The sequence below is a fragment of the Pyrgilauda ruficollis genome, unplaced genomic scaffold, assembly GCF_017590135.1.
Source record: "Pyrgilauda ruficollis isolate IOZ18807 unplaced genomic scaffold, ASM1759013v1 scaffold57, whole genome shotgun sequence".
Lineage (NCBI taxonomy): Eukaryota > Metazoa > Chordata > Aves > Passeriformes > Passeridae > Pyrgilauda > Pyrgilauda ruficollis.
Genome location: NW_024527377.1, coordinates 7,084,304 through 7,107,929, shown reverse-complemented (window position 1 = coordinate 7,107,929; position 23,626 = coordinate 7,084,304). Strand labels below are relative to the sequence as shown.

Genomic DNA, 23,626 nt, shown 5'->3' with positions numbered 1-23,626 from the left:
CCAGATTTTAGCAGCTTTCTTGTGCCTTTGGTGAGATGTCAGAAGCGCAGGTGATTTTAATTTCCTTGTACAGAGAGGAATGGAGAAGTTTGGAATTTGCATGCATGATCAGGACCTGTGTTTGGGAAAATGTAAACTCATCACAGTGGAAAATGTGTTGTTTGGAGTCTGAGGGTGAAAACAAAGCTGAGGATTTTGGAGAGACTGCCTGAGCCAGATGGCCTGGTGCATTCCCAGTCTGGCAGCCCAACTGCTCCCTCCTGTATAATATACAGCCATTTGTTCTGGGATATTTACGCTAGAGCTGTTTCCATGTGAATGTTTGAAAACCATTAAAAATGAACATATTAGGAGAGATAAATTTATTTAATTTGTGTGAATACGTCGATAAGCAGGCTGTGAATCAAAGGCAGAAGGAGACTGGATAAAATAATTAGATGTTTCTGAATTGTGTGTGGAGAGGCAGAGCAAGAACTCCCTGTCCTCGCCCCGGGACCAGCTCCGCGCTGCTTGTCCGGGATAAACCTCCCTGGGATGGGTCGAGGTTTTGCCTGGAGAAGGGGTAAAACCTCGGGTAATTGAGGGTTAAGGATTCAAAGCCAAATAAATGTAATTCACAGTATTTTCTCTGTAGATATACAGTGGATACAAGCCTAATCCTCTCTGGGTGAAATTCTGGCCCATCTGAAGTCAATTGCAAAGCGCCTATTGAATTCGGTGGGGCCAGGATTTTATTTTCTCCCTGTGTGTACAGCTGTAAACGTCATTCCAAATCATTTTAGTTCTGTTTTGGAAAAGACCCTAATTTTAATGAGTTTTCCCTTCTCTTTTATTTCGGTAAGGGAGATACTTTGTTTTGTGAGGCAGATGGAATCTGAAAGCAAGTGGATTTAGATGCACATTGGTGATTTCTCTCCTTCTCTTACTCTTTTAAAATCAAGGCCATGACATAACTGAGTAATATAATGACCATGATCTCATTCCTTCAAGATTGTTTTTCGTCCAGTTCTGAAAGCAGGATTGCTTGACTGGCAAACTGACACCATGAGACGATTCTGCCCTCACTTGTACCAGCATAAATCTGGATTTATTCAGGAATGGTTAAGAACAAAATCAGTCTCTGTATTTTTCCAGCTTGTTTGTCGATTATTTTATTGCTTTATTTTACTGTGTCTACTGGGGAAAAAGTAGATTAAATGAGAACTGTAGCCTTGACTTGTGTATTGCCCCCATTCCTTTTTATTTTTTATTTCTTATAATTTTTTTTAATAATGAAGTCTGTCACTGAAAAGTTTAGGTGAATTTTTGGACGCACTTGACTGTGATGTGCTCAATGCAGTAATTTTTATTTGCTGTTAAGCAGTGAATTGAATTTGATTTAACTTTTTATGCAGCTTTATTTAAATAGAAGTGAGGAAGCCTTATATTTTTGACACAAATTTTTCGGGGCCGGATTTTGAGGTCCGTTTGTGCATGAGTGACTGTTACTCACTGGGACTTCTTGCAGTAAGGTTTCTTGGGTGAGTAACAGCTGGCAAAATGGAAGATAAATTTTATGAGGAAATGTTTATGTTGTTCAGGAGCAGAAACACTGTTTTCAAGTGCTTATGAATTACCAGCGAGTTAAAACGACATGAAGTAAACAAAAAGAAAAAACCCAAAGTCTATAATTTTGCATTTCCTTTGCCGGTGTTTTGTTGTGCAACTCTGATGTGTATCTGCAGGCTTATTTTTAGCTCTGCTGTGGTCTAAGTTTATGCACTGTAACTTTCACTTTGTCTCTCATTAATGTGATCCCTATTTGACAAAATCACGACGACGTTAATGCGACAGGGAACCCTGACGCAATCTCCCTGTTTCAAAACCCGAACTTAAAAACCGCTTAATTTATTTCAAAAAATCAAGATATTTTTGTTAAAAAGGGCAGCTTTTCAAATCCGAGAGTTAAACATTTTCACAACAGTAACGTAGGAGACCCTTCCTGTAAAAATACTTCTGGCAGCTCTAACGATCTGAAACTTTAGCAGTTCCTGTTTCCTTTTTGAAACTAATTGTAGAATTAATGCTTCAGAGCGGCGCGGTTTGCGAGGCGGTCGAGTATCTGCAGGGCTCTCGGGCAGCCATTCATGGGGGCAAGCAGTTGGTGCTTCACACAAGTAAATTGGGACACAGGAGTGGGGAGATGGGGATGAGCTGCTCAGAAATGAGCCCAGCACCTCCTCCCGCTTCCCAGAATTTCCTAGGAATTCCTGCAGGAATAGGGAAGGCAAGAGGAGCCGCGCTTGACGCGGAGAAAACAAAATGTGCACGGGTGCAACTTCGATAATTGAATGCAAATAAAGTGAGAAGCAAATCCTTAACGTGGAGGGAGGCAGAAGAATGTCATGCACGCAAAGAAGGGATCACTGATGCTAAACACAACAGACAAGGTGATTATGTACCACAGTGTTGACTCTGCCCGTTCATTATTGCTATTTAGTTGAGTTATTTAAGCAGCTACCTGGAGGTTAAGTAAGCACAGCAGCAGGAAGGGGAGAGGAGGAGAGAGGGCAAGGGGGAAAAAGGAAAGTAAATTTTGCGTTCTGGTTTGTCGTTTCTAGCACTTCATTGGCTCTACTGGCAGCAAGCTAACCCATCCTGGGTAAATTTATTTTAATATTTGGAAGTATGAGAAGAACAAGCTGAGTCCAGCAACCCTCTCCTCTCATGTCACGTTGTGATTGTCTGGAGGGGACGGGGGGCTGGAGGTGTTTGTCTCCACTAAAGGCCTCAGAAGTAGATTTGCTCTTTTTCCTCCTGCTCTACATTCTCAGAGAGAGATTATTTTTTAACTGTTGATGAAGTCCAAGAAGTGCCATGAGCTTCCTCCTTGCCTGGCCTGTCCCACTGCCAGGTGGAACCTGATCTGGGGTTTTCTGGAGTCTTTGCAATGTCCCCGCTGACTGACCCCACCAGGTGTCAGCCAGTTACTTCAGTTCTCTGGCTTTGCCTGGAAGAAGCTTCTCCCCATCTTCCCCATTATTGCTGGGAACGAGGCTCTTCTGAATTTGTCCCATCTCCTGCTGTAATCCATGTAATTCCATTTTCCAAGACTTCTTGCAAACCATCTGTATCTCTCTTGGGCACTGATGTGGAAGTAGCTCAAGGTGGGGGTTCCACCTGAGGTCAGGGGATTGCTGGTGTCTGTGCTGGAGAGACTTTCTGTGCATCCCCCTTTTCCCAGTGCTGGGTTCACAGCTGTTGTCCCTCACTGGGGGAAATGAGGGGGCAGAAGCCAGGTGAGGCTCTGGGCCCATTAGTGGCAATTAGTGGCAGCCTCTGTTTTATCAGCTATAAAACCCCAGCCCAGAGGCTCTTAAGTTTTCAGGGAAGTCTTGTAGCAAAACTGAAGTAAAAAAATTAAAACTACCAAAGGTAACACAGGCCCATTCCTGATATTATTTATGGAAATATTAAGGGATTTTATAATGCATTATATTAATATTGCATGTTGCCGTTTAAATTGTGTAAGGGTCAGTGCATGCTTCTTCAGATCTGTGTGTCTTGAGATTTGTGCCCCTTCTGGAAGTACCACATCTCTTACCCTCTGTGGGTTACATTTGTAAGGACTGGAAAAGCAGTTTGCTCTATATTAAGCTAACTTACTTTTCTGTCAGTATTTTCCATGCTTCCATTTCAAATTGATCTCATTCCTTAAAACGTATTTAAACCATAGAGCACACTTCTTAAATTTCAGTCTATTTTGTCGTTAGCTCTAGGGAGACCCATCTCAGATATCATTTTACCTGCTGAGATTTTCCCCCCAATTTCTTGTTTTAAATTCTGTGCTTTAGAGGCTGAAAAGGTCACACCAAGCTCAAGGGTAGTGCTGATGCTCAGATGCAGGGGTGGTCATCTCTCCAAGCCTCGGGCTCCAATCCCAGCTCCAGAGTGCCACCCTAAAAGATTTAGAAACCTCAGTGCCAGCAAAAGATGCTGTTGCAAGGGAAACTCCACTCTTGTTTTGCTGCTGGGGGGCTGGTGCCTGGGAGCAGGGGTGGCTGGAAAACATGACTCTGTGGGGCTGAGATGGAAATCCTGTCCCACAGGGGCTGTGAGCACTAACCCAGCTCGCGAGTAGCGCCGATCCCTCGCTGCTGGTGGGAGCGAACGTAGACTCCTCTTGAAATGTGAACACTCTGCCTTTCCACAGTTTTAGCTTAAAGGATTCTCCCTGTGCTGTCTCAGAGTCAAATTTCTCAAGCTGGTTGATCCTCTGTTTGTTTTGGTCTCCTCTGCTCTGGTAGGGCCTTCTCCTCACTTATTTATATCCCTGTAACTCTGGAGGTGCTCTCTGGAAAGAGCTGGATCAGGAGGTTCAAGGGAAGAATCAGGCCCAGGCACTTTCTCAGGAGCTACCAGGAAAATGCCTGGGCTGTGCAGCTTTTGTAATTAAAAATGCATGAGCTCTCTTTTCTGTCTTTTTTTTTTTTTTTTTTTTTTTTTTTTTTTTTTTTTTTAATAATAGCCCCCAAATAAAACCANTTTTTTTTTTTTTTTTTTTTTTTTTTTTTTTTTTTTTTTAATGAATAGGACCCAAAATATACCAAGCCTTGCTGTTTTTTTTTTTTTTTCTTTCTTTCTTTTTTCCCCCCCTTCCTTTTAATGCTATTAGGTTTATATTTTATTCTGAATTGAAAAGAAAATTGTGGTTGTCTTGACTACTAAAAAAACCCATCCTACACACTGCTGGAGAGATGTGCAACAGAGAGGAGGGAATTTAGCTGTACTCAGCTTGTGTTGTTTTACAACTGCAGGTCTTGGAGCAGGTTTGGTGGAGATGCCAGCTCTCTTTAGCCTGAGCTGTGGTTTGTAACTTGCTGAGCCTTTGCTTACCGTGACATGTTTTGATTTTCTCCAAACTCAACCTTATGTACAACTAAAAACGTGTTTTATTTCTAGGCAATAGTATATGAAGGCCAAGACAAGAACCCAGAAATGTGCCGAGTTCTGCTCACGCATGAAATAATGTGCAGGTAAGAAATACCCCTCTTCCAGTTAATTAGTAATGAGAAGATGAATCTGTCTCCCAAAATCTAGGTTGAACCTACAGCTATTTTCGGACTTAAATTTATCTTTCTTGCATTAAACAATCCCAAAATAACACAGTTCGGTGTGTGTAATTAGCAGCAAGGTCTCAGTTGTCACACTAGTTTTCAATTATTTATAAAGAGTTATTCTATAACAGAATGCTGCTGGTTTTCATTTAGACACTGTAGCCCACAAAAGGTCTCCTCATCGAAATTAACAGTCTATTATAGTCTTGTAGCAATAAACGTCTCTGCCCCCAGTTCCCAACAAAAACTCCTTGGAAAAATGACAAAATAGTATTTTTTTTTCCTGGATGTGCATTAAGGAGTGAGGTCGGGAGGTTTTTTTGTCCTGGTTGCTGCTCACGTGGGGTCCCCCCTCAGCTGGAACGGAGCAGCTGAAACTTCTCTGTGCAGAAGATATTGTCTTCTTGATTTTCTTTAAACTTCCCCATGCAGATTTGGGTCTGCCCAGTGCTCTCTTGCCCTGCGTGGGGTTGGTGACTTTAATTCAATCAAATATCTTCTCCCCCAAACTTCTGCAGCTGCTTCCTTCTCTGTTCTGGCTGGTTGAAGTAGGTGAAGCCTCCTCTACTTCCTTTTTACTACAGACCCCTTCTCCACCTCAGAGAGCTTGACCTCTCAGTCTCATTAAAGTTAGTGGGTGTTTTTTGCATGTCTGAAAAAATCATTTGTTACATGTTATTCGATGGCAGAAAATAATTCCCTGGTGGAAGACGAGGCATTCTTGCATAAGCTCATTGTTACAATCAGTTGTTTTAAGACTGTAAAAATGCCATTGCATGCGTTGTAACTTTTACAAAACACATTTACTAAAAAGGAGTAACTTGAGGGTAAAAACTAGTACCCACTTCTAAAAGAATAAACTTGGATGAGGGTTTCCTGGCAGGGGAGAGTCTTTGACAAAATACTCAGATGGAAACTTCTCTGTTGGTTGATTTTTTAAATTTTTTTTTATTTTTTTTTAATTCTTGGGATCTGCATGTTTTGTCCTCCACTGACAGCTCCTCCTGCTAAATCCCTGCTGGGGGGTAGCACCCTGTGATGAAGGCAGAGGATTTGCTCTCCTTGTTCAGCCAGCTTGGGTGAAACCCTGCACAGCCCCTGCCTCAAATTCTTCCTTGCAGCAGGATTTTGGGGGACTTTAGTTTTCATGTCTTGCTTTTCTAGGCTGCTTCTTTCAGGAAACCAAAGCCATTGGTTTGCAGCTGCAGAACAATCAGCAGCTCCAAGAGGTGCCTGAGCCTCTGCTGCCATTGGGAGCCTTGTTGCTTTGCTGAGGACTCCAGGCCACTTCTGCCTTTCCAAATGGAATCCCAGTCATGTTGACAACTTGTAATTGTCCTAAAATTCATTGGCCCAATTAGCACGACTTTCACACTGGATACCTAGCTAGGAACAATTCATGGAAATATTAAAGGAGGCCCCTGACCTGATAAGACTCAAGTGCCTTTTACTTTTCTCCTGTAAAAGACCAGTAAAACAGTGGGACTGGGCACATGAGTAAAATTAAGCACAAGTTCAAGTGCCTGCAGTGTCAGGGTCCGAATCTGCCATTAGTCCTGGGTGATGTGTCCTCCTGATCCTTAACCAGCAAGGTTTGGTGGTAGGAATGACTCACTGAGCCAGAATCAACTACTTTAGAGAATTAATTGCCGTACAGATACTTCAGAAACATAAAGTGTAAGAAGTAAATTAAAACTTTATATAGTGGGCTGAGTTTTAACCAGAAGACCAAATGCCCACATCACAGATTTATAGCCATTCAATATACTTTGACTGAGACAAAATTATTTCTGTTCTGGGAATGTGGAAAGATGCACAGTCATTCCCTTTATTAAAGCACTTTGCACTTTCTTTGTTCTTAAAATTCACTGTCTCAGAAGCTTTATTCTTCTCCTCTTATTTATTTACTGCTAGCCCTTGCTTTGTGTTTCATGGCCATAAGGTGGAGGGGTAGAAAAAACCCAAACTGACTGTAGCAGGTAAATGTTGTGTTCCTGACAGGGTGGGGGAGACATTTTCAAATTTCTTACAGCTCATATTAGATATTTCCCATTTCCTTTGCTGCCCATACGTGTGTAAGAGGGTGCTGTTTGTTTACCAGGCCGCTTGACCCTATTGCACAAATCTGTCATCTATTGTGCTGCTAACACGCTTTTAAATTGCAAATCTGATGCTCTTTAGGGGTCTGGAATGGGAAAAAATTCTCTCTCCACACCATTCTGTTTCTCTTGATTTCTTGCCTGTTGTAAGTGGAAGTTGGGATGTGCTGAATTTGCACCAGGGGTGCAAATGCAGCCTCAATTATAAGCATAAAATTAGAGTCTGTTCCCCATTAATCAGCCCAGCTAATTGCTATGCACTACCATTAGCCATATGGTGTGAAAGACAGCTTGCTCTCCCTAAGATGAAATTTCTTCATTTCAGACATGAAATAGTGAGGGCTCTGTATTTTAAAATAGCTTGTTTTAGATATTTAATTTCTAAACAACTTTCAGCAGTGCTTTCTATCAAGGCTAACTGCACAATAAAACTTTGCATTTATGTGACAAAGCTGGGTATTTATAGTGTACTACAGCCACGGCACGGAGGAGACAAAGAATTCAAATGTGTAAGAGTCCTGGCTGTGGTAGGAGAGCGAAGCTGAGGTTTGCTTCAGGTAGCTGTTTATTTCAAAGGATTTCATTGTGTTTTGTCAGATATAAAAATCTACACTGTTGGTGAAAATGTTAATAGCTGGGGAGAATATTCACAACCTCAGTGGAATTTATTAGTATTGTAGGCAGCATGGGGAGGGACATCTATAGTTAATATTGCCTCAACAATTTCCATTATGAAACCTTCAGTGGCTTACAGCTTTGCCAAACTTAAACTGTTCTGGCTGAAATATCCTTTGCAGGGTGTCAGCCTCAGGCTGACTTTCTTTGGAAAGTTTCAGCTAAAATGGTTCAGTGATTTCTGAGAATGAGGTTGGAGTAAAATATGGGTTTTGTCTGTGTAAAGAAGATCTTACAGCTGTTTTGGCAAGGGGGTCCCACACCTCCACGCTGCAGGGTGAGGAGCCTGTTTGGGGCAGGGGCTGTCCTGATGGCGTCGCTGGTGGGAGGGATCCCACCTCACGGGGGCCTTGTGCCGCATCTCCCACCCGGCCTCGCTGGCGACTTGTTGGGGCCTGGCAGCCAAAGTCTCCTTGGTGCTGGCCACGTGCCCCTAATTCCTCATTGTTCATTGTCCCAGGATACACAAAGCAGGGCTCCTGCAAGGGGATGCTCTGGCCACCGTGCCAGGCCTGGGTATGGCCAGGGAGGGGTTGGGGTGAGGAGGCCTCGTCCTGTGGGCCCGGGCAGAGATCCTCGGGCACGAGGAAGAGAAGAGGAGGAGGATGGGGAGCAAGGAGACAGGAGAGCAGCAGGTGCCCAGAAGGTTGGGGTGAGGAGAAAGGCAGCAATAAACGCTGAGAGTGGTGGTGGCCTGAGGAGGGGCAGGATAGGGATGGTGAGGGGTTCAGGAATGAGCCATGAGGGTGGCAACAACAGTGGGTGCTCGGAGATGGGGTGCAGCTGGAAATGCTGGGAGGCTGCATTACTACCAAGGACTACTGGCTTTAAAAACAAGCAAATCCCACAAAAAATCAATTTTTGTAGGATTTTCCTGTGGGCCAACGTGGAATTGTGTCTGAGCCGTGGCTCCTGGCCCGACCTGGGGAGAGGTGTCATGGAAGAACAGCAAAGACGAGTCCTTGTCCTCCTGGCATTCCCTCCTCTTGCACAGAGCCTTGCTGGGAGCTGGAGGGTTTCTGAGTGGTTTGGAGAAGCTCCTGGGAATTTTAAAATTCTTTCAGGGAAAGGAGAAAGGGTGCTGAATATTTAGGAACTTATTTCCAAGTGCTAAGTAGGCACTAAAAGCCAAAGCTTTTGAGGGAAATTGAATTAAAAGCACTTTTAACCAGGTCTGAAACTCAAGATCTGCGTGATGTTTAATTCTCTGCATAGAAAGACTGGAGTGAAGAGGCCTCCAATTCTGCTGCTGGAGGGGAGAGGGGGGGGGGGCTGGGAACACAAAAGGCAAATTAAATTCTAAAATATAATTCTCTAGATCATGGAGGAACATTCAGGGCCTCCTTTCATATCAGAGAGCCACTCAATGGTGGGATGTGCCAGCCATGCAGCCCTTCCACATCACCCTCAGACTGTGGTCATGGAGTGAGATCTCCTGTTATCCACTGGGACTATTGGGGTGCACTTTTGGGAAGGTACCCCAATTAAGGGGCCACCTGAGGAGCAGTGAAGTGTTTCCCCTGCTCTCAAAGCTGGGTTGTCCCCGCTGGTCAGTGCCTGGTGCTTGTGGCAGGAGGTGAGACTGAGGTGTTCCTGTCCCCAGGCCCCCGTGGCTGCCTCTCCCTCTGGGTTAACACCCAGGAAGGTGCCAACCTCTGAGCCCTGTGGTGTGTGGATGCTGGTATTTGCCCATCTCGTGCTGGGAGCCTGGGAACCTTTGCTCGCCTGAGTAAATGTGGCAATTTCTGTCCCTCCAGTCTGCTGGGAGAATGTCAGGACTAGCCCTGATTCACTTCAGTCACAAGAACTGCATTGTCTTAACTTGTGCCAACTCTGTTTCTAATTACATTTTAATCATTTAAAAATGATTAGCAGTTTTTATTGCCTTGTTTGTGGGTAAATTTTCTCACCCCACACATTCTAGCTGCACTCCAATGACAAGTCCTTTTATAGGCAAAAAAGCCCCTGAATGTCCCCATGACTATTTACCTACAGCATATTTTATTCCTTCCTAAATTTTAATACTTTCAGGTGCCAAGGCTCTGGCATTTTCTGGTGGATCAATTGTGGTATTGTGCTGTAAAATTAAGCAGTTTTTTTTGGCAATCCCAAACAATGTAACTTCCACCGAAATGAAGATACCGCACATGTGTTAACTGTGAAAAGTTTCAGCCCTGAATAGTTGCCTTGAAGCTTTTTGCGGTGAAAAGAATTATGTATTTTCCTCTCTTTGAAAACAAAATTATTATTTTTTTTAAAGCCATGTTTAAACAGGCTGTTTTTGTAAAAGGCCCCTTTTTTGTTATCTTTAGTGTGGTTAGTTGCTTTATTGCTAATCTTGGTGGGTAACTGTATATTATTCACTCTATTGTTCAGCAAAACAAGAGAACCTTTGTCATACTCCCAACAAGGCTATTTATATAGTGTGGCACTTCTGAGGGCTTCTTCCTGTCCTGATGTTCTTCCACCTTCTGGGGAAAGGAAAATAGTTCATCTGAGAGGGAGAGTGAGCAGTGGTCCCTCCTGACAGCTGCTGAAATACAGGCGAGGTGCAGGTCCCTGGGATGCCGCTGGGAACAAATTTAGTGGTTTCCAAAGATTTAGTTGTGTGTGGTTGAGGCTGACCAGGAAGTTTATTGAACCTGAGATGTGCTCAGGTCTGGCCAGAGACAGCAGCTGGGGTGGTCCTCACTGCCTGACACTTGGTGCCATCGTGGGATGGGGTCCCTGCAGCTGCCCAGGCTTTGTCCAGCAGATCCTTGGGGACCAAGAATGACTTGGGAAAGTCAGGAGATTCTTGGTTTTTTTTTATTATTATTTCTTGACTCCTTGACTTCAGTGGGGGATTTTCTGTTAAGGGACATCAAAAAACAGGATCTTTCCTTGCGAGATGGGGGTTTCCTCCCCAGGGGTTAGAGGGTGGGTGAAATCTAAAGGCTTTGCTGACCTTTGTGGCTGAGATTTGGTCTCATGGGTTTAGATGGGCTGGTGGGAAGAGCAGGGCAGCTCCCTGCCACAGCTCCAGAGGCACCAAGAGGGATTCCCACCTGGAGCAGGAACGTGTACCTCACCTACAAACTCACCTGCAATATATTTATGCCTCCTTACTGATGAACAACCCTTGACAAGGAATCATCAAAAACCACCAACTTAACTTCTCTTAGGAAACAATGAGCCGCCTTAGCTCAAAAAGAATCCCAGCCTCGAGGTCAGCCATGGAGCAGTGCTTTGGGAGACGGAGCTTATATTTCACATGCCTGCTTTGTATCTGACCTGACGCAGGGCAGCAGCCACCGGAGCAGAGCTCTCCGTGGCATTAGTGATCATTAACATGCTCGGAAAACTTGGGGAAACAGGCGCGCTCGAGCATAAAAAGCCGCTGCTGCTGCTTGCATTTCAGCTCCCCCATTAACACCAGCGTTTCTTAGAGGGAGAATAATTGTGCTTTCGGAGTTTGGGGGGAGGTTTGCCAGTAGCTGGGAATTGTGTGGAAGCAGGAATATCTTGTGGATGTGTAACACAAGCGTTAAGCAAATGTAAAAACCAGGCTCAGCAGGGAAAAATCTGCCTTATTTTGTGTGCCAGCGTCTGCGGGACAACTGTTAAACCCCGCGGAAAAGAGACTACACATAGGCAGCTCTCCCTGTTTTGGGCGATCCTTGAATTATTATTTGTGAAAGGGGCAAAACCCCTCTCTTTTTATATTTTCCGTTGCTAACCAGCTGTGCAAGAAGTTAAACATCGTAATTAACCCATATGTGACCCAGTGCATTTGACTGATTTGCAGGCAGGGCCGGCAGGGTAACTCGAGCCGGCAATTTGAACCCAACATGTTCGTAATGATGATTTTACAGTGTAATGGTCGCACTAAATCCTTTCGCTTTTGCTCTGTAGCCGCTGTTGTGACAAGAAAAGCTGTGGCAACAGAAATGAGACTCCATCAGATCCAGTGATAATTGACAGGTAAGGACTGCTATTGTTTCCTTCCATTTTTTTTTTCTTCCTCTCTCTCCTCATTATAATGAAACACCTGCCCCGTGTTGCTAATGGGGAAGAATTAGGAGGCTATGTGGATGAAATTTTGGGTTTTTTTGATGCAGAATTAGTTGTGCTTTGCAGTTGTGATTGCCTTGGAAGGGCCATATGTGGGAAAATGTAGGGATACTGGAGCACCCTGCTCTGGGGAGAGCTCCAGCTCTTGTAACTGATTCATGTGCATAAAGAGGAGATTTTTCTTTCTGACTTTCTGTGACTCAATTCACATGCTATGCCAGGGAAGCTTCAGGAATAAAATAATAATAGTTTGTGATTTATGAAATGTGGTTGGGTGCTTATAAATATTTAACTTTTATTTGAAAAATGTTTGAATCATTATCACTTAGCTACTGTAGTTCTGTTGGATGCAATCCATCTACATTTTAAGGCTTTTATTTATGCATAAAAACAGTTAAGAAAATAGATCTGCAATGTAAGGTTTTTTCCCTCCTCTTATTTTCTTTGGTTGGAATACTATTTTGACTGTATTGTCAGTTGATTAATTCATTTTTGCCTGTCTTAATTATTGTGTTTTTAAACAGATCCATATTGCTAATCTGACATCACTGAGTAAATCATTGTAGTACAATACATCTATTCCTGTTGTTCTGAGCCATGTGTAGTTTCTGTTGCTTGCCAATTATGCAAAATGGTAGCTAAAGAGCCATTTTTACATTTTTATTGTCCAAATGTGTTGTCCAAAGCCGTGTGGGATAGCCAGGGTATTGTGCAGCATTACTCCAGAGGAGTTAAAGGGCCACCAAGCACCAAAAGGATCTGTCAGGGCTGGGGAGAGCAACACCCTGCACTGAGCTGTGAATAGAGGGACCCCAAACACACAGGGATGAGGGCACGGAGCATTTGCCTCTCCTTGCATTGCTGTCTGAATTATGTTTGCTGTAAGAAGTTCATAGAATCTTCCATTCCAGAGCATCCATTTTATGAAAGAAGGTGAAGTGGGTTTGATGTGTTGGGGGCTCCACTGGAGAGCAGTCCAGAGCCTTGTGCTCATCCCAGCTCCCAGTTCTTGGATGGGTTGGATAGGAAAGTGCTTTTATTGGATGCTTATAGCAGATGTTTTGATTAGCTGTAATAAGTCATCCTGAGAATGTTTAAATCTCAGAAGATATCCCTATCTATTTTAACTAGGCATATTTTCATCTTCTCTGAGCATCAGGTAGCACCAGAGGAAGTGTGTGTGGGGGAAAGCCCCCCAGTGAAACCTGTACAGAGCTGTGTTTTATAAGCATGCTGCAGAGCTGAACGCTATAAACATGGTGTTAGAGTGGCATTTTGAGCAACATGAAAGCTACAAAATTCACATGAATTTTTCATTGTACTGGAAAGTGAGATGTTAAGATGCTAATGGCAGGTTTACAGAAATATTTTGTTTAACTATCTAGTATGCAAAACTCCCAGTTGCAAATAATATTAAATTTTGAAAGCCAGAGATGCTGTCTGTTACGTGTTTCCTGCAAAATGAGGAAAATAGGTACAGGAAAAAAACCCCAGCTTTAGCTTCCTAGCAGTGATCCATACCTCAGCCTTTACATGAATGGATGCAATAGTTACCAATTTTGAAGTTTCTTCTTAAAATGCAAGGTAAACACAACTCCAAGCTGATAATACAAACCCTGCCTCGCCACCCGCACTGAATCACACTTGGCTTGTGAATGGGTTAAGCTTTTAAGTTCTTCACTTGGTTTTAAATTGTGACTTTGATACAGGAGGTTGATATGACTGTGGTTTGAATAACACTTGATTTTGACCTGTTCCTGTGGGTTGCAATGGCATAAGAAATTTGACTCAGCAGTACTGTAATTAGCCCTCCCTGTGTTTTTGAAACAGGATTGTGTTACCTGGATTGCATTAGTGTGGCTTCTATTGTTGCCGCTTCGCATCTGTCCCAGTAGGGTACTTAAAACCTTTTCTTGGCTGGGGCTAGTTCAAACAATTTAGGCCAAGCAAGTATGTGCTTTATACAGTTAGCAGCTTTAGTGATGTTTCTTGTGACATTTATCCTATTCATTTTTCTTGTCCCCTTTGGTTTGGAAAGGATGAAGTGATTTATATGGAGCCTTTTTACCTGAAAACGAGTCCTTTAAAATTGTTCTGTGATTAAAATGCCTGCAGAAGTCAGGCCATGTGTTTGCTTGTGTTCCATTGTCACTTCTCCATGCACACAGTTTTAAACTATTATGTCAATTGATATGCAAAGCCATATTTAGTTATTTTTATTTGCACTGAGCTTAGAGAACTCATTTACCATTTGGGCTAAAGCACTCCCACATGCCTGATGTTCTGATCAAGTCTTTGCCTATGGATTTAATCTAACTCTTGCATCAAATCTTGTGAATCCTCAGACTCTGACCTAACATAGAGTTTAACATAGAATCTATCCATGGGATTTTTGACATATGTACTTACATGGAAATGTTATCTTCTTCTGACAAGTTGGAGTACTATTTGGGATTGATTAATTCTCTTTGATGAGGCTGGAGAGACTCGGGATAGAGAGGGCTCTGGCTTTGTGGTGGTCTGGTGAACTTGGAGAAAAGGCTCTTTGGCAACTTCAAAGTTACATGTGCTGTATTCTCCTTCAAAACCTGGATATATGTGAAATCAAATTGTATATTTCTTTTTAATGAAAATGTGGGTTTTAAGAAAGAAAGTCTGTAGCTGTGTTTGAAAAAGGATATGACTTTATTCTGTATAAAATTGTTTTATACTTTGCTCTATTATAGTAGCAGCAGATACAGCAGTGAAAGGGACCTAAAGAAATTTATACTCATATAAAACAGTGATTTAAATTTTCTCTGGAGAACAAAATTAGTTTATTATGATTACAGAGCAGTCATCCCAAGGAAGTTTCTTGGAAACCTGTGTGTGTCTGTATCATCTTCTTAGCATAGCCTGTATATTTTATTGCTAATCCAGTTACATGTGTTGAGATGAAGATCTGATGAACAGGAACTCATTTTAAAAGGGGTATTATTGTCACAATACAAATGCACAATTCCTCCTACGAGTGCAGTGGCAGGGCTGTATTGTAATCACACTTAAAGAAAACACAGAGCACTTCCTGTTATTAAATTAAATTCTAGATTGATTTAACTTTCAAATTGTAACTCATATTTGAATTTAAAAGGTTTGCAATAAAATTCCTGTGAAGAAATTGAATAAATTGTGGTTTTATTACCACTCTGGATATCCTGGTATCCTAACCTTTTTCCTTACAGTTATCTTAGTTCAATAAATAAAACCTCATTAGACTATTCCCATTTCAACGAGTTTATTAAATTTTACAGGAGTAATTAGCATAAGCTGTGCTAATTTTTCTGGAAGACTAATGAGAGAGCTTCCTAATTAGGTTTGCTTTGTAAGAATCAGAAAAGATGATAATGACAAAAGTCACATAGGGGAGAAAGTGGGGCTTTATGTTATTCCTTGGTTCAGGAAAAAGGCTCCTCTCTTGGCACTCTGTTCTAAACTTTTAAACCCAATTTACCATTGTCAGAACCAATATTTAATGGTGTTACCAGTGCCTGTTGGGGCTTTTTTACCTTTTATGGCTGCATCCAGTCAATAGGAGTCCTACTGACTGATAAAATAGGAATAGCCACTGCAACCCCAAATATAGTGGCAGAAAATATATATGCCATATATATCATATATATCCTGCTTGAGACATTGAATAGAAAAAGGGCTGAAACAGGCAGTTCCTGGCTCATCCCAAATTTTGCTTCTTCCCAGAGTACTTGAGCAGGCTGGTGACAGTGACCTGGGATTGGCTTTGCTAATATTTACCAACAGAGGCAGGACCTGTTGTGAGAATCTGGCCACTGTCTATCTTTTGGACTGATAATCTTTAGGTGAGGTGGAAGTCAATGGGCTTTGGGCTGGAGCTCCCCTGGGAGGGACTGTGTGACCTTTGGGGGCAGGGGGTGGCCGGGGCTTCTCCTGGCCCTGATCTGGGGGTACACTGAAGATCTTCATGTGGCATTTTGGATGCATTTTGGGAGCAATGAGGAGGTTTGTGCCTTTCCAATGCCATCAGAGCTCTTGTCCATGGAGCAGGGGTGGGGACTCATGGGTTGGAGGTTGTAATATTTCCTATACCTTGATATCAGATGACACCAAAGTACATTTTAATGGATGACCTCCTACCAGTGTCTGAAAGGCCTCTGTGCTCCCAACATGTGCAGGATGCTCATCTTGGCTCTCTGTAACTTGTCCCAACACACCCAGCCGACTCACCTACAGATGGGTTTGAAATCTTTCTGCCTGTAACCTGAAAAGTTTTATGTTTGTGGGTAGAATTTCACTGTGCAAGGACATGAAAAACTCATTACCTCTGTTTTACTGCTTTACAAGTCATCAGGTAGTGGATTGTATTTTACAAGCCTGATCATCTTTTCATCCTAAATACCAGGCAGGTGGAAAAGTGACTGGGAGGACTGTATCACACTCCCTGCATCCTCCCCACAAACACATTGCTTAAGTAGATGTGCAAATAATGCATTTTGCAGTAGCTTTCCATGTCTGGAGAGAGGGGGAAGGAGATGCAGGCAGAACCTGCCCTGCAGCAGAGGGGATGAGGTGGGTTTTGCTGAGAGGGAGCTGCTGAGGGATGCTTTGGATGGGGTCAGTGCTGCAGCTGATCCCCACCAGCCTGCAGGGACGTGGGCTCGTCACAGCACTGGTGGCACAGCAAAGTGGCAGGAGATGCCAGCTGCTCTGGCAGTGGCCTCTTGGCAGGAGTGCAGGTTCCTGCCCTATCCTGGTGCTATCCTTGTCTCCCTGAGCATGTCAGTACCAGAACCTGGCTGTGTGGAGTCAGGGGAAGCTGTGTCTGCCAATGCCCTGCTCCCCCATTGCTCACACCAGGGATGGGCTGTGGGAACCTGGGGGTCCCATCACTGCTGGCTCCTTGGGTGGGTTTTCCCACACAGAAGGAGAAGGAGGGCAGGCATGGAGCACTCTGATAGACATCCAAGGTGCAAAATGTCCCTGGGTGTGAATATTTGCCTGTTATCTGGAATTTTGTGCTGGAAACCACCCCAGCCTCCCAATTGCTGTGCCCCTTCCAGAGCTAGATGGGAGTTATTGATCCATCAGGGAGGAGTCAGAGGAGCAGAAGCTGGGTGACAGAGCTACCCCCAGCATCACACAGAGATGTCTCCCAGGCTCTCTTTTCAGGCTGTGCTGCCTAAACCCCCTGGGCCTCTGAGCAGGGTGTTCAGAGACAGAAGTTGGCCTCGAGTGCTTCATGCGAGCTCCGGGAGCCTGTGAGCCCACACATTTCTGAGAGGGGAGGGACCCAAACACACATCCTCCAGGATTTACTTGTGATTGATGCAGCTGAGAAGCATTACCCAGAACATTTCCCACATGACTTAGGCAACCAAAGGCATTTTGAGCTGTTGTGAGATAAATGGGAGACTGATCAGTAGAGGCTTCTCACACTGAGATTCAGGCTTGCATGCTTGCCTCTCTACGAGTGCTCCTCATGCATGTGGTGTCAGCCTTCTTTCTGGTGATGAAATCACTAGAGCTGGGGGTAACTTTGTAAGGATTCTTGCAAAAATCTCTTGGTTTCAGCCTGTTGGGGTTGGCAAATATCACTGCTGCTTATAAATTCCTTTATTTTGCTCTTGGGGCTGAATGAACTTGGTCAGGGTCAAACCAGCTTCTGCTTATTGTTTGTTTGATTACTCTTCTTTCTGCCTCCAAGTATAAGAATTTTTGTGTGATCTCAGAAGTATTATGCAAAACCTTAATTTGGTCTGAGCCTCACTCAGAAGGTTTGTGAGTTGCTCAGCAAACCTGTTCTGAGTTTTCAGTTTGTTATTAAATCCCAAACCAGGCAAGCCTTATGTGGTTTTGGGTTTCACTGCAAACATTTCACACTACTCTAATAGTTACTTGCTTCTCTCAGTGATGCCTTGTGAATCCACAGCTAGTGTTTGGGGCTTTAGTTAACAGTGATCTTATGTTTGATTATTACTATTTCATATCATTGGTGATGTAGCAGAGGCTTCTATTGCAAAGCAGGCTCATTGTGCTGAATGCTCTGTAATTTCTAAGCAGGGAGATGATCCCATTCCTGAGGAAAAATGGTTCTCCTGATGCAGAGTAAAAATTGAGATTTTTCTAGGGAGACAAAAAAAGCTTGTGTTGAATGTCCTGGGGATGAGGGGAACTGAAGACAAGATTGCTGATTTTGGCATTTGACTGTTAGAGCTCATCCACAGCCATGGGCTTGGCCAGCTGTGACTTGAGTGCACACATGGGATGTGCTGGCCCTGCTGCCCCGAGGCCAGCATGTCCATGTCAGTAAATCCCTTGGGCTCCTCCTGAAAATCTCCTGCTCAACAAGGGTTAACAAGTTTAGGAGACTGAATTGGTTTGTTTTAGTCCTCAAAGTCCATCCTGAAGACCTTGTGGATTTTCTTGTGCAAAGGAATCTGAGACCTCATGGATTATTCTGCTGCTCTGTTCCGGTGGCAGGATTTGGGTATTTGAGGTTGGAGGTGCTTTAAAAATGTTGGTGCAGTGACCTCCTGCAGCACCAGGAAAGCTCTGAGTGCTCTGGCCCCAGTAGGAGCCCAGGGCCTGCCAGGGGGATCCATCCCTTTGTTTCTTGTCACAAAACTTCAAATGTGCTCTTCATACCTATCAATTTCTTAATATGAACTCCTTCTTCAAAGCATGTCCTGCAGCAGGGAGGATGTGCTGGGCACAGTGGGTTCCCTGGCTCCATGCAGCTCAGGGCCAGCTCTTCTCTCTCAAGAGTGGGGATTTTTTGAGGGAGGGGGGGAAAACCCTGTCTTTTTCTCATATGCATATATATATACACATAGTTTCTGGAGTGGATAAATTTCCTCTTCCATCTTAACACCTGATTTATTTCCATATTTGCTGTCGCAGTGGGAATGCATACATGAATAAGAGCAATGGGGAAATGTATTTGCAAAGATCATCCTCAGTTTTAATGCAGATTAGCTAAAATTCCTCTGAACATGAAAAATGTATCTCGGCTCTATCCCAGTGTTTACTGGATAAAAACACAACCCAAGCTTTATTCTCCAGGAGCTGAGGTGTGTGAGTAGTTTTCTTCATGTGAGTTTTCATAAATGTTTTCATGTTCCAGCCACCAAAATGTATTCTTATAAGTAATTGGCCACACTTATTTAAATAACTATGTTAAATTCACAGGCACTTCTGCCTGCTGGAGGTATTTAATTTTAATACAACATCTAACTAATAAAGTTAAAAGAGAGTAAGAAACACTTGTAGATTACTGTGCAAATCATGACTAAGTTTCTAGAAATGGTTTTAACACTGTGCTCAGAAGTCTCTGTAGTAGTAGTGGGAAATGTTGGTATGAATTTTCCCCTTTCCCTGTAACATCGTGATATTTTTTCTGTAACAGTTCTGGAAAAGTACAGAAAACCCATACAAAGTTCCCAGTGTGTCACATTAGCAACTTTGCATAGGTAGTTTGTGATCAGAATATATTACTGTATCAACTGGGTGTTTACTTTTTTTGCTAGGACAGTATTTTAAAGGTTTTTACTTTTTAAAGTGGAATGAATAATTTTCTACCTGCTTTTTAAAAACGGCGTTTGGAAATAGGAAATGTGAATATGAATTTTCTGTTGCTGTTAATGTGTGAATGATATGAAATTAGTTATTAAAAGGCTTTATATCATGTCACTGAAGTTATATGCTGGACTGTAGTAGGGTGACCCAGATATAGAGCCTTTCAGAGCAATCATTGAAATGCTATGAACAGTGCTGTTTTGTCTTTGGTTTCTTGCTGCCTCTAAAGGTGTAGGCAGATGAAGATAACTTTAAAAAGAGCTATTTCTCCAATTACAAGCTTTTGTCCAAGAGCAAAGAAAGATTTTTAGACTAACAGCATTCACTATAACAAAATTAAATTCCCTTCATCTGACAAGAAGCAGAGTCTGGCAATAGTTTGGGATTTTTTGTTGGGGCTGGAGCAGCAGCTGCCCTCTGCACCCTGTGTTTTTCCCAGAGGGGAGGTGGGGCGCTGTGTGCTGTCCCCTTCCTTTGGGGACATCATTTGCTCTTCCCAGGGCTCTGGGGAGGGCTGAGGGAGCAGCATCCCACTGTCACCCCCCCCTTCCCCACCCCCACCGTGCCAGGAGGCCCAGCCAAATCTTTTAGGGTTTGTAAGAACACGTCCAATCTGGCATTCCACAACTACGGCATCTCGCTAACGGGCTGAGGCACCAGAGTTCAGTAATGTAATATAAAAAGTAATGGTGTTAGCTAACACATCCTTAATAAGATATTGTCTGCTGCTCTGCCATATGCTACCGAGCAGGCTTTCCCTCTGTGGGGCTTTTGAGTTCTCTCAATAAGATTATTTCAAATACTCTAATCCTGAATCATTGACATGAATACAAAAGCCTAGTGACATCTAATAGATGCCTCTTAGCTTTGCTTTTCCTCTTGTTCCTTTCCTTTTTCTTCTCTTTTTACCTGACAAAAAGCTTATAGACACTTGGGCTCTGTCTCTCAGTACCAGCATGTGGGTCCCCTCATGAAATATAAAGGAGGAAAAAGGGCTGACATAGGGCTGATAAGCCACAGAGCAAAGGACCATAGAATTAAAAGTAAATGCCAGTAAATCCTACCCTGTACACTCAGTTGTTCTTTTATTGTTTTCTTTAATTCTTCCAGTGCCATGCTGGGCTAAAAAGAGATGAAAACTGGTGCTACCAAAAAAAAAAAAAAGGTGGTGCTACAATGGCAGGGTCATATTGGCTTGCTTGATTCTTGGGTTTTCCTAGTGCTCCTCTCACCTTGACTTTCTAAGCAGAGTTGCAAACATTCAGCTAAACACATAATTCAATTAGATGAATGTTTAGGTCACGTTTTTCAAAGATTAATTAAAAAAAGAAGAAGACATCCTTGTGTGACATGATTGTGACCCTGGAACCAATTAATTTTATATTACTAAATGTTGGAAAGACTTAATATTCCAATGTGTGTGTCTAGCAATCAAAAAATTATTTTCCTCTTAGTGTTGCCTCAACAACTGTTAGAGGGAGAAAATAATTTTCTGTTCCATCTTCTTTTGGACTTTGAAAAACTACTCATCTTTTGATTCCAAAATCTTCCTTTGGAAAAAGTTACTGGTGCAGGATACAGCCAGTGTCTACAGTGGGTTAAAAATAAGCTATTTAAAACACAATACTTTTCCTTAATTTTTCTCCGTGGTTTTGCAGGGAGACTCTCAGGCTTTCCTGACCAGGATAACCATCAACTTCCACCCAGTTGAGTCAAGTCTCCTCTGTAAACTCCCTCAATATAATCCTTCAGTCAGATTTTTTGGCATCTGCATCACTACATAACCATTGGCTGACTTCCCAGATGTTAAGTCACTTTGATAAGTGGATGTTAAAAACCACTTTACCTAGTTCAAATTTTGTAGAAAGATGACACAAGGAGAGGAAAAATGTATTCTGTATTCATTATAAAGTTCTTTGCTCTGAAAGAAGAATAAAATTAGCCACACTCAGAGCTATTAAGATCTGATGGTCGCTTCTCCTCCCAGCTGCTCCAGGTGCCTCCACATCTCTGCCACAATCCTGCACGAGCTGGGATTTGGCTGCAGAGGGGAGTCTACACCCTGGAATATCTATCTGGAGGTTTTACAGGCAGAAGAAGGAAAGGACCTGCAGCTTGGATCAGGATTTACCTCTTTTTTTAAAGAAAAATTAGGAAATTCAGCTGCATTACAAATTAGTGTCCCAGAGTTTTCTGTGGTCTGGGGAAGAATTTGTTTGTCATGCTGGGGTTTATGTGTTAAAAGCAGCTCTGTAAAGCCTTTTTTCTTATCTCTGGTTCTTTCTGTTGGTACCATGGCCTGGTGTTACTGGGCCCTGCTGGACTCTGAGGCTGCTGAGTGAGGGATGCACCTTGGGAGAGTCTCTTCCTTATGGAGCTGTTTAGGAAGGCAGTCCCAAGGCTTTTTTTTTTTTAAAGCACAGTGAGCTCCATAATAGCTCTGGCATTCTGGAAAATGAAATAACTGTACTGTGGTGTAGGAGGAAAACTTCTCGCTGAACCCCATTATGTGTACGTAAATTGTCATCTGTCGTGTACCACGTGGCAGGAGAGAGGAACTTTCTATTTTTTTTTTCCTGAAGGATTGCCCTGCTGTGACAATGGTAACTCAATTTGTCAGAAATTACAAGAGCATTAATACATCATGCTCTAATGTTTCATTAGTACATTAATACTTTTGAAGTCATCGGAATTTCCTTAATAAATGTCTTCAAAGTTGGCTGGCCATTCATAAATTTGAGTTTTCAGCATTATAATTGCAATTGAGATACCTATTTTCCCTGATTAATCCTTGGAGTTTGTGTGTAACAATCAGCCTTGTTGACATTCACACTTGAAAGAATAATGAAAGAATAATGTTAGTTAATATTTGTGTTATTGCAGAGTGGCATGATTTGGAGGGGGAAAAAAAATAGGGAGTCTATTCTCAGGGAAACAAAAGAGAATTTTGGGAATGCTTTTTGCCATGGTAACCCAGTTATTGCTCATTAATCTGTCACCTACGAAACGAGCTCCAGACTCCGACGCTCGGCAGCGTCCCCGGGGGTCGCGGTACCTGCGGCCGCCCGGGAGGGTCCCCCCGCCACCAAATCCCATCATGTGCCTGGATGGGCCTCAAAGAGGGGCACCCCCTCCCTGCCTGGGCCACCTGGGCTGCCTGGCCCTGCCACCCCAAAGCAGCTCCCCGGGGTGATGGGGAGCCGGCCTGTGGGCACCGCTGCGCTGGCTTTAGGGGCCGCCTGCATCTCCAGAAGGAAGGAAATTTTTTTTCCTTCATTTCCAAGATAAGGTGTCATTCATGAGAGCAGCGTGCTGAACTAATCAGGTTAATTGAGAGGCCCTGAATAGCTCTCATTGAGCAGATCCCTCCTTCCTGCTCAAGGCAGATAGTGCAGACGGAGAGATTACAAGTGCTTTAAACTCTTTCTCTCCATCTCTGAATTTCACACCCATTTCAGGATGAGGAGGGTCAGAGCAGATGTGTGACACGGGGGTTGTACAATTTAGCTTTGCTGACAGCAAGCTTTTATTTTTGTTGTTTGGGTTTTGGTGTGGTTCTTTTTTTTTTAATTTTTATTTTTTTTTTATTTTTGCTTTTAATCATCATCATTGTGATTATTTTTCAGTGAGGCCAGTGCTTCCCATCTCTCCTGATGCCAGGGACACCCTGCTGATTTACACCAGCTGGAGTGGTGTAAATTACTCCACTGTTTTGGAAAGATGCAGAGGACATTTGGAAAGATGTAGAAGACTAATGCAGTTGTGTGATTGGCTCTAGATTGACCTGCTCCTGAGTGTTGTTAATATTAAAATTATTTCAGACCTAACTCATGGCAGGGCTGCAGGAAACATTAATTTTAAAAAGATGTTTTCAGTGTTTGAAGCAGATAGCATTTGGGTTTATTGCTTTTATGGTATCATTTCCCTTTAAACCCTTCTAATCGAAGTGGCTGTATGTAATTTTATTCAAGTTTACCAGAATGTGAAAGCATTTCCCTCTGGATACTCTTGCCAAATTAGGAACAGCCAGGCTCCAAACCTCATCCTAATCTTCCTACTTGCCACAGTCTATTACATTTTCTTTGCAAATTGTAACTGTTAGGGTGAAGAAGAGAG

General features: G+C 43.0%; 1 protein-coding gene across 5 annotated transcripts in view; it reads left to right on the top strand.

The window, feature by feature from the left end:
* The window catches only part of EBF1 (EBF transcription factor 1), a 269,259-nt gene that overhangs the window by 7,129 nt on the left and 238,504 nt on the right, over window positions 1–23,626 (top strand). For all 5 annotated transcript variants that reach the window (XM_041482008.1, XM_041482007.1, XM_041482006.1 and 2 more), the window contains exons 5-6: window positions 4,942–5,015; window positions 11,765–11,833. In XM_041482008.1, coding sequence (XP_041337942.1) covers window positions 4,942–5,015; window positions 11,765–11,833 — 143 coding nt within the window. The remainder of the gene's footprint in view (window positions 1–4,941; window positions 5,016–11,764; window positions 11,834–23,626) is intronic.